Source organism: Syngnathus typhle, linkage group LG2, assembly GCF_033458585.1.
Source record: "Syngnathus typhle isolate RoL2023-S1 ecotype Sweden linkage group LG2, RoL_Styp_1.0, whole genome shotgun sequence".
Taxonomy (NCBI): Eukaryota; Metazoa; Chordata; class Actinopteri; order Syngnathiformes; family Syngnathidae; genus Syngnathus; species Syngnathus typhle.
Genome location: NC_083739.1, coordinates 12,381,755 through 12,393,013, shown reverse-complemented (window position 1 = coordinate 12,393,013; position 11,259 = coordinate 12,381,755). Strand labels below are relative to the sequence as shown.

Sequence of the window (11,259 nt, the reverse complement as noted above, 5' to 3'; positions counted from 1 at the left end):
ATGCAGATACCTGAAAAAAAAGTGCTCTGTTACGTCCCACCACAAGAGCCAGACAGACATTCTGTCAAAAGCAAGCCCAGTTAATTTGTTTAGTCCCATTAAAGCAAATCCTAACAGGGGGAAAGAAAACACAATTACAAAGAATGTAAAATGCTAACCATTCAGTGCAATGATGCAATAGTAACATCATTTCAATCTAAACAATAGATTCATTCATAGTCTCATGAAAACTCACGCAATCTAAATTTCCTAACTTTATGACTATCTAAGACCTTACTTTCCTCATTTGCAGAAAACCCCAACCTCGGCTTGTTTGCTCAACAAGACTGTCCAGAGTTCTCACATCCAAAGTCAGTTTGCAATTCTCGGGAGGGCAACTCAGGCCATAGATTTTCTTATAAGGTCAAAAGTTCGCCTCCCTCGGCTCCTCGGTTCAAACGTTGTCGTCCCTCCGAGCCATAAAGGGAAGTCTCATTGTGTGATGAGGTCACGAGGATTGAGGTTAGCCACCACGCAGACATCATAGCTGTCGTGCATTGCTGCGTGTCTTTCTACCGCTGCCCACACGTTCTCGGCAGGGTCCAATTCCAAAACCTCCTTGGTGATGATCTCATGACGGCCTGTAGCCACATATAAAGTACGGTTTACGAGACTCTACAAAACACTGTTATCTATAGCAGGGGTTCTCAACTGGTTTTGTCCACCATTACAACCAAGAGGCAACTCGGGACCACTGCATTGGCAGAAAATTATTTAATTTTGCACCGAAGGAGGATAGACCTATATAGGCTATTTATTTACATCTGTATGTCTATTTTGGGAATCTTAGCTAGATCTGACATCATTGGGATGGGTAAATGATTCATAAAATTAGCTGGATAATAAATCAAGTCAATTTTATTTTTGAAAATGTTACAATAATTTATCATTTCCGATTTCGCGGACCACCTGTAATACCGCCACGGACCACTAGAGGGCCGCGTACTACTGGTTGACAATCCCTGACCTATAGGGCGTGGTGATATGGCTTTAAAGTTAAAGTTGTGACCCAAAGCCACTAGGGTCAGAGGATTTCACTCCACATCCTGTATGATATCTAATAACTAGGTTTTGCAGAATAGTCTCAAAATTAGAATCTATGGCCATGTTCAATAAGGTAAATGGAACAGCAAAAGACTATTGGGGAGTTTTGAATGCAGCCTTGTTTTGCAATTCTATTACATTTTTATACAGTACAAAATAAGTCATGCTACTGACTTAGCATCCATGGCGAACGCTGGCCTGCTCACAGTGTGAATGCTATTTTACAAGCCGAGGCTTCCACGAGTGGCTGCCAATGACAAATAAATATCTAGAGTCCACCCCTCCAAACACACACATTTAACAGGTTTGCACGTACACTGATATACAGTAATTCCCTACCAGACCACCTGCACAATGTGTGAACTCTCCAATATACTGTAGAAATATCCTATTTGGAAAATTCATCTGCATTTCTTAGAGCAATTATGACACTTAGTTCATTAAAGGTCTTTAAGCACACTTTTAAAATAACACAAACATATTAAGACTAACAATGATAGTGAACAAGAGCAATGAATACAAAAATAATGAGCACTTCAACAAAATGGTATGCTCCCATCTAGTGGTAGACAGTGGAATTATATTCAAAAAGTCAACTCAATAGTTACAATTTATCACCCCCAAAAATCCTCCAAATAGTGGGACCGCAACTACATAGATGGGAGTATCACTTTTGTGCTAATCTCTAGAAATGCAAACACATTTTCTTACAAAATGTTATCATCCAGAAATCATCTCTTGCTTCACTCTGAGTAATCCTACTCCCTGTTTACAATCTCGCTCATAGGCTACCCCCCCACTGAAAGAAGGATTTAATCGCAGAAACACATCAAGACAAGAAATCATCAACACCTTTACTTGTTATACTCTTTGCACATGATATATATATTTTCTGAATGTAGTTTTATTTTCATGACGTATGTCACAACTATTCAACTTCCGATAAGCAAGTGATCTCATAATGGGATGTCAAGGCTGCCTTTTATTTTCCCAGCGGTGGGCAAAATGTCCTGGGAACATCAGCCCAAATCTTAAGTACCCATTATCTTGGCAACACTGACATCCGTCTGTATCAAATCTTTTTGGATACTTTGTAATATACAGCAAGTGACAGTTCAGATAACTTCAGATAACGTGACCTGCTCAGTTCTTATGGCGTGACCTCAGTTTCTCAGTTTGTTGTATTATTATTAATATGACCAAAATATACTTTTTTCAATCAAAAATAGAAGCCAGTTTCTTTGACCAAATTCAAGTGTCCACCTCTAACCATGGCCAACTTAAAGTGCATCTAGAGTGTGACGGCGCGGACTTACACACAGCTCCTGATTAGGTGTCACTGATTAAACGGACCTCGGACAAATGGTTACTTTGTTTTGTTACACCGTGTGCTGCAATGTGTGTGGAAATAGTTACGGTTTCCGAAATTACGCTGCACTGACATCAACAAACCTTTGCTGTTATCATAGTCACTCTTATTTTGTGAATGGTTGAGTGATTGTAATGGTTGACCACCAGGGTTGAGCTCATCTCAAGCTCAACGGTAAACCTGACGAGAGTTTCATCCGAAATGATTCACGAAAACATTTTGTGAATTGAGTCTATGGTTTTAATAAGCATTTTTTGAGAGATGTGTACCAGTCACAAAATTAGGTACACTTCAAAAATGGAATGAGTAAGTACTGCAGTATTAGTTATAGTTTCCCACAGTGGGCCGCTTTGACAGTGAAATTATATCCATCCATCCGTTCGTCTATCCGTCCGCCTGTCCACAAAAGCTTGTCTCCTTATGTCTCCTATCACCAAGCTTAATAAAAAAAAAATGAAAAAACTAGGACTGGAAAAATACCCAACTTTGTCTTTCTGCCTAGCTCCATAACCGCAAATATGTTAGGTCTCTAGTAGTAATATGCGTCACATCATGTAAATCAGTACATGTCTGATTATTTATTTTAGCTTGTTTTTTTTCCTCCTCTCATTTAAACATTAATACTCTTCATGATGGGCAAAGTGTGATGTTTTTGTTTCTTGCTCATCCCCTGAGATGTTTCAGCTTTGCTTGATCATCAAAATGTTCTTAACTGCAGGCATTTACACGTATGTGACAACTACCAGGGTTAATATGTGGGGGAATACTTCCTCTTTCTTTTCACGTTGTTAGTCATTCCTCTCCGAAAAATAACTCCCCTTCTATGAGTGGGTTGCTCTTTTACGTGAAACGCAGAGCATCATGGGCATTTTTTCCTGTGTGTGTGGGGGGGGGGGGGGGGGGGGGGGTGATCGGGGAATCACAAGGTCACAATAACAACACATCATGTCAGAAAGATATTGCTAGAATGACAAAGTCAAACAAAATCTGTATTTTAACTGAAAGTTAAAAATAATGAAATCACTTTGCATTTCCTATTTGTGAAGAGCAACAGTGATTGGATTGCTAGTCGAAAAGTATCAGTAGTAATGGTGGCTTTGCCATAAATTGTGCAATAAAATAAAGACTTTGTCTTACATGTTTATCACCCCCTTCCGTCATTATGCAAGCTAAACTCCCATCAATAATGACATTTGTCATTTTAACAAGTACCTATCTAAACATTAACTTGCTCAAATTAAACATCAAAAAAATAATGCAAAGTAAAAGGGCACCAGCACTGAGGTGTATCCTCAGACTAATTTTACATGTTGCCTCATTCTCTTGATGATGATTGTACGTTTTGCAAAGTTATTTTTGTGTTACTATGAGCCAGGGCTAAGTTATCCTTGACTATAAATGTAAATAAACTTAATTCACTGTTACAACATGACATAATGAGGGATGGTTATGATTAATGGTGCTGGCTTGAAAAAACAAATACATTTTACTTGTTCTGAGTACAGCTGACACTATCAAAATTAAAGTATAATTTCCATCACATTATGTTTGTGCAGAAAGCAAACTCGGGCGGTTGTCATATAAGGGCAGGAAAACAACAGTCACTCCCACTGACCAATAGCAGCTTGAGGAATAGGCCGTGTTAATCAGTAGAGCACATACAGGCAACTTCACTCACTTCTCAGCAATTGATGTGCAACTGTGTGAGTTTCATTTCTTAGAGGATCCTCTGGCACAAAGCGGGAACTGGTTTTACATCCAGGAAAGAAAAATATACACTAACATGGAGGATAGGAACTGCTCTTTGGTGGAGTATTCGGTACAGCGGCAAGTTTTGAATGAGGTATCCCTGGATGAGGTGGCGCAAAAAGGGATATGGTCTACAAAGCCAACCTTCAGTGAACGTCTCAAAGGCTCCATGAGGTAACAACCACCATCAATAATCAAAAGCCAAAATGGATGTCAAATTTTATTTGCATGGTTGTAAATATGCCTGCAGACGAATTGGTAGTGATTGAGGAAAACCATTGATTATCGGCAAGCAACAATTACAACATTGATTTGTAGCCATAAAAATCACATTGCTTGGACTTGGAAGTGCCACAACATTAGGTAGACAAAACCTGATGATGTGATGTAACAAAATCAAATGACAGAAATGTGAGATAGCTTTTCTCATTCATTCAATTTTATAACTGAAATTGTAGTTTGTATCGCTCACCACCGAAGTCCAAACAGAATTTGAGTGCCAGGTCCAACAAGTGGCTTTATCACTTCCTGCATTTGGAAAACACCGTCTTCATATTTGTACACAGTGTAACATTTGGGGAAATTTTGTAGCATGTGTTGCAATTCTCATGATGTTACATTTTAGTGGACCAAGACTTTGAATAAGCCCCTCACTGGGGCCAAGGGTGTGCTGGAGCCTATCCCAGCTGACTTTGGGTAAGAGGCGGGGGACACCCCGAGCTGGTCGCCAGCCAATCGCAGGGCTTGTGTAGACAAACAACTGGTCACACTCACATTCACACTTAAGTTAGATGTTTCAAAGAACCTTCTATGCACGTTTTTGGAATGTGGGAGGAAAATGGAGTAAAGCCATGCAGGCACAGGGAGAACATGCAAACTCCACACAGGAAGGCTGGCTCCACGACCTCTGAACTGCGAGGCCCTATTTAGTTTCAGCAAATGTATTCACAACAAGCTTTAATGTACGTGTCTACTGACTGTCCCAGGTGCTCTGTGCCCCGTGCCAAACAAGTTTTGATGAACTGGGTGCCTGTTCTTGAATGGCTGCCTAAATACGCCATCAGAGAGAATGCAATGGGGGACCTGATCGCCGGCTGCAGCGTGGGCATCATGCATTTACCACAAGGTCAGTCAGATCGAATAAATAAATAAATAAATAAATAAATAAATAAATAAATAAATAAATAAATAAATAAATAAATAAATAAATAAATAAATAAATAAATAAATAAATAAATAAATAAATAAATAAATAAATAAATAAATAAATAAATAAATAAATAAACGAGTGATAGAACACATGGGAAAGTACTTGGCATGGCCTGTGCTCTGATTTGCTATCAGGCATGGCGTATGCTCTTCTGGCTTCTCTGAGCCCAGTGTTTGGCTTGTACACCTCGCTCTACCCGGTTCTGGTCTACTTCATCTTTGGCACTTCTAGACACATCTCAATCGGTGAGTGGAACACAGATGATGTTTCCATAGATAGACGTCCTTGCATGAGTCTTGATGAATTGATTGGTGTTTCAGGTACCTTTGCAGTGATCAGTATCATGATCGGGAGTGTGACCGAGCGGTTGGCTCCTGATAGTAACTTCCTTGTTAATGCTACAAACGGGACAGGAAGTGTAAATATCAACGAACGGGATGCTTACAGAGTTCAGATAGCCAGCTCGCTCACAGTCCTAGCAGGATTGTTTCAGGTGCGTTTCTACTTTTGTCTCGAACTTTCTACCGCGCTGAGGTCTGCAACCAGATCTCTTTCCCTCACCCCAAGATCCTGTTGGGTGTGGTGAGGTTTGGTTTCGTGGTCACTTACTTGTCTGAGCCGCTGGTTCGAGGATACACCACAGGATCAGCGTGCCATGTGTTGTGCTCCCAGCTCAAATATTTGTTTGGGGTAACTCCAGCTCGCTTCTCCGGTCCATTCTCGCTCATTTACGTGAGTACGACACATAAAGCTCGTTCTTTCCAAACAATTAAGTCTGTGTTTCTTGCCAGGTTTAATTCTTCGCCTTTTTCCTAACAGACTCTGGTGGAAATATGCCGCTTGCTACCCCAGACCGTGGTCCCGGAGCTGGTGGTGAGTCTGGTGGCCCTCTCCATTCTCATTGTGATCAAAGAGCTCAATCAATACTACAGGCAGAAGCTGCCCCTGCCTATTCCCATAGAACTCATCATGGTAAGTCCTTTTGATTTAGATCTTTAGCACAATAATAATAATCTCAAGGTCAACGGGCAAATTTCATATTTGCATGTGCTAAAGTTGACCTCAACCTGATATTATCTCGTGCACTCCTTATGTTTGCAGATCATTGCAGCAACAATCATCACACATTTTTGTGGCCTTGCTACAAAATACAACATTGATATTGTCGGTGAGATCCCAAGTGGGTGAGTAAATCTTTGAGATTTTAGGATAGCAGCAAGCCCCCCCCGCCGCCCCCCTTATTACAGATACTCTTTTGTGTCCTTTATATTCACACTTCTTCTGACAGTAGTCGTAGTGGATAAACTATTACAAATGGGATTATTAAAATATGTGAAGTCAAAAGAACACCTGTAGAATGTGTGACACAAATATTTACAATCGCTGAATTCAGCCCCAGCCATGCATGACTGCCTCAAAAGGAAACAGTCGTTGAGCTTTCTCCTTTGGAGATAAGTCAACTGATATCGGCAAATATGGATTCCACCATGTTTTTGCAGATCTTGAGATAGCTACTAAACTTCATGAGTTCTTTGTGTTCCACCTAATCCTCGCTTATCTCGCTTATCTTCTTCCATTCCAGGCTTAAGGCCCCCCGAGCTCCAGATGTGACGCTGTTCTCTACATTGATCGGTGACGCTTTTGCCATTGCCATTGTGGGCTATGCCATCAACATTTCTCTTGGTAAAACGTTTGCCCTCAAGCATGGCTACAAAGTGGATAGCAACCAGGTGAGGCAAGACAAACAATTTTGGCCTTTGTTGTTAAATTGTTAAAAAAATAAAATCAAATTCAGTGAAAATTACTCTCCAGCATTTGATTCTCAATGTTCCCTTTGCTTGTACAAGTGTTATTTTCGAAATAATTTCTTGAAACCCTGAGGCAAAATTTAGTTTTTCAATTCAAGATATCATGTGGAAGCAGTTTTCATTATTCTTTGACAGTAATTTGTGAAGGTATGCGAAGCGCAAAGATTGAGTGAGAGGCTCCGAGCTACTCTCATTAATCATTAATGTAGAACAAGCTCTAATCACACTTGTGCTGCTTAAATACGCCTGCCAATGCTTTCCGGGTGGCAACGATGTGTTGACCTGGCTATAAAGTTAACCAGCAGTGCACCAATATTATTGAACACACTCCTTACACGACATAGGTTGTTAATGTAACAACACCAAATATAACTATATTGTTTGTTTTTTGTTCCACCAGGAGCTGGTTGCTCTCGGACTTAGCAACACCATCGGCGGCTGTTTTCAGTGTTATTCCGTGACTTCTTCCCTGTCGCGGAGCCTCATTCAGGAGAGCACTGGGGGAAGAACACAAGTAAAGCAACTTGCCATTGGCAAAAAAAATATCTCTGATTCCTTCCTAATCTTGCATGTGACGCTGAAAGTCTGCATTGCATGTTTCATCAGGTCGCAGGACTGATTTCTTCCATCATCGTTCTGATTACGGTCTTAAAAATAGGATCTCTTTTTGAAGCTCTCCCAAAGGTATTGGTTTCTCGGCCGACTTTTTAGCCTTCAAAGAAAGTTCAAATGCCTTTCTTGAATGTTTCATCGTGGTGCTTACACCTCTGCTTTGGAAGGTTAATGATGTTGTGGCTATCTGTGCATGTTCTTCAGGCTGTCTTATCCACAATAGTGTTTGTGAACTTAAAAGGAATGTTTAAGCAGTTCTCTGATGTGCCTATGCTGTTCAAGACCAACAAGGTTGACTTGGTATGACCCAACACTCCAAAAGATCCCGCTAGGCGACATGCAGCTTTGTTCATTTGTACTTTTACTGCCCTCTAGCTTGTGTGGCTGGTAACATTCACATCCACCATTCTACTCAACTTGGACCTGGGTTTGGCTGTCTCCATTGCCTTTTCTATGCTGACGGTTATCTTCCGAACCCAGCTGTACATACCCGTCGATATTTACACTCGAGTGTGATAAGCAAGGGAGGTGGTTTCATGTTTTGTGTCACTCTCTCTCTCAGGGCACGCTATTCAATCTTGGGCCAAGTACCAGCCACCGATTTATATCTGGACGTAGACACATACAAAGAGGTAATGAGAACCATAGTATATGTTCTGTGCAGCCCAACTAGTTGAATCACTGCATTCTCATTATTGTTTTATATTTATGAATTAAACAGGCAAAATGCAGCTGTTTCTATCCATCTCAGGGGGCAGCAAGTTTGCCACTTGCTGTCGCCTGAAAATGACCTCACGGTTGCCAGCTCTCAGATCACAACCAATCACAGCTCACCAGTTTTCTGAAGCTGTATCGTGATAGGTTGTGACCCACAACTTGGCAACTGTCATTTTCAGTTGACAGCAGGGGTCGCCTATCCCGGCAATCATCGGGCAGTAGGGGGGGAATACCCTGAACCGGTTGCCAGACAACCGCAGGGCACACAGAGACGAACATCCACACTCGCATTCACAACTAGGGGCAATCTGGAGTGTTCAATCGGCCTAATGTCTTTGGGATGTGGGAGGAAACCGACGTGCTCGGAGAAAACCCACGCGGGCACGGGGAGAAAATGCAAACTCCACACAGGGAGAGCCAGAGATGGAATCGACAGACGTGCTAACTAGTGCACCACCGAGCCACCTCACAGACAACATATTATTTTAAAGAATACTTAGGGGTTGAATTCCTCTTGTGATTTTTCTTTTTCAAGAATAGTTACTAACACTGACAAAACAAAATTCATCATGAAAGCAAACAATAAGAATCTGATTGTCTTGATCTGTGCCCACAGGCTAAAGAGATTCCCGGAATCAAAATCTTTCATTCTTCCGCAACTATCTATTACACCAATGCTGAGATGTACTTGGAGGCCTTACAAGAAAAGGTTAGCATTTGTCCTTGCTCACTTTTAGGCTACCCCCGAGCTGCCATTACTATCTAATTTCCAATTCACTCCCCAAGCTTTCATTGCTACACTCTTACACTCTTGTTTTGTAGAGTGGCCTTCAAATTGGAAAACTGCTGGCAGCAAAGAAAAAACAAGACGCAATGCTGAAGCAGCAGGAGAAAAAGTCAGACAAGAATGAAGCAAAGCATCAAGTATGCTCCATTTCATTTTGAATGGACATCCCTCCCTCCCTCCACCCATCCCTTATTTCAAGTATGACAAACATCTTTTTTCCCCCAGCAGAGTGCCAGTAATCTGTCCAATAACACATCCTCCTTGGAAGAGATCAAAATCACTGCAGCACTGAAAGAGAATTTTAAGCATGGTATACCCTTGAAGGCGACCGAATCTGCAGTGAATGGATTTGGTAAAGGCCACGTGAACCAGGCCTACCAATCCGACACAATGTCCGACTTCAATTGTGACATGGGAAGGTCGCAGTATTATGACAGCAACGCGCTGGCTTCGAAAGAGAGCCATGACAAGAAAGGACTCACCGATGCACAGGTTCCTCACAGCATCATCTTGGACCTCTCAACAACTAGCTTTGTGGACACCGTCGCCGTGAAGACCTTGAAAAATGTACTCAGGTGCTATGAGAAGCAAATTTTATTTATTCATTTATTGTAATTTTTAACTTTTTCTTCCAGATTTTCCAGAACCTAACAGATATTGGTGTAGGAGTCTACCTCGCTGGCTGCCAAGGTCAGTGGTCCTCCAAACATAACACACATTACTCACAGAATATTAGGGAGATTTGGCTAGCAGGGGGAATTTTAAGATGAATCGAAAAATAACTTTGCCTTCCCTAAAATTTAGAATGTGCGTCAATCTCTTATTTTGTGGTCACTAGTTTTCAAACAACGCTCTTCAGCCTTTTTTTCCAAATGTTTTTCATCCTGGTAAAATATTAGCCTGTGTGGTGGAGCAGCTGGAAAGAGCAGGTTTCTTCTCAGAGTTGCTCCCAAAGAGCAGGTTGTTCGTCACCATTCATGATGCAGTGCTCCACATCCTTAACAAACCTGGACAGAGCGACGTCAACCTTGTGAGTTCATTGCTTTATTTCCATCAATCACACGTCAAGTTTCCGATCTCAGCTCAAATGGATTCTCTGCGTTTCCAGGATGTTTCTTACACCACCACAATGTGAACAGCAGGGGACAGCCTGTTCCAACTCACCATTCTCCTCTTGAACTAGTGGCGTGCCGTTGCTCACTATTGGTCCACATTGTCTCCTCCCCCCCATACAGGGAGAAAGTCCACCACCTTAACATGGCAGCACAATTACCATGGAAATGCAGGGAGCCGTTGCCGTGACAACAAGCGTTTTGTTATATTGTCTAATGAGATGAGGTGTCACCAAAGCTCTCACACTATGTGGCCCTGTGAAAGGCAGAGAAGGGGGGTTGCGTGGGAGAATCTAACACGGGAGTAATAGCCATGTATTTATAGCTTGTGTGAGAGGCTAAAGAGTGAGCACATATTTGTTACCAGTATTTTTGTTTTTGTTTTTAGTGGTTCCAAGAATGAATATGCTTGAATTGCTTTGACAGTTTAATAAGTGTCCTGCTGATATCTTGAGCTTACTTCTTCAGGGACCCAGCATAATGTTGGCAATGTTCACTTTCACAAGACAATGTGTGTATATACTAGTGGGATGAACACAAACCAGTGAATGTAAATCTTTTCTTAGTGGTTTATTAAACTTGTGATAAATTAAACATGTCTTTATATTTTACTGTGGCGTTTAATGTTGGCCAATCTTTGGCTGCATCATTGAAACTAATTGAAAGTGATTTAACAGGTCAAAAGGTTAAAAAATACTATGTTTTCATCTTCTAAACTGCTTAATCACTAATTATCATACAATGTAATAAGCAGACAGAAAATATGCAATTAATGTTTGATGGCACCCACCCAAATGCACATTTTTATATTG

The 11,259-nt window shown here is 41.2% G+C and overlaps 1 protein-coding gene across 2 annotated transcripts; it reads left to right on the top strand.

Annotated features, from left to right (window-relative positions):
- The first annotated feature begins 4,126 nt into the window (after positions 1-4,126).
- si:ch211-117c9.2 (solute carrier family 26 member 6) lies at positions 4,127-11,027 on the top strand. Of its 2 annotated transcripts, none has more exons than XM_061271869.1 (19): positions 4,127-4,375; positions 5,188-5,327; positions 5,546-5,656; positions 5,732-5,904; positions 5,979-6,143; positions 6,231-6,383; positions 6,513-6,595; positions 6,994-7,141; positions 7,620-7,733; positions 7,826-7,903; positions 8,036-8,131; positions 8,207-8,313; positions 8,394-8,463; positions 9,165-9,257; positions 9,371-9,472; positions 9,564-9,902; positions 9,971-10,025; positions 10,235-10,365; positions 10,444-11,027. In XM_061271869.1, exons 1-19 carry the CDS (start codon positions 4,236-4,238, stop codon positions 10,468-10,470), a joined length of 2,325 nt encoding a protein of 774 aa, XP_061127853.1. In that variant the 5' UTR covers positions 4,127-4,235; the 3' UTR covers positions 10,471-11,027. The 2 variants fall into 2 exon arrangements, with proteins under 2 accessions (XP_061127853.1, XP_061127851.1); XM_061271867.1 differs by having other exon boundaries at positions 9,561-9,902.
- Positions 11,028-11,259: the final 232 nt, after the last annotated feature.

Coding starts and splice junctions, on each gene's coding strand:
- si:ch211-117c9.2 (XM_061271867.1), top strand. CDS start 4,236: ATGGAGGATAGGAACTGCTCTTTGGTGGAGTATTCGGTACAGCGGCAA. Junction 8,314..8,393: donor GTTATCTTCCGAACCCAGCT/GTACATACCCGT, acceptor TCTCTCTCTCAG/GGCACGCTATTCAATCTTGG. Junction 9,903..9,970: donor CCGTGAAGACCTTGAAAAAT/GTACTCAGGTGC, acceptor TTTTTCTTCCAG/ATTTTCCAGAACCTAACAGA.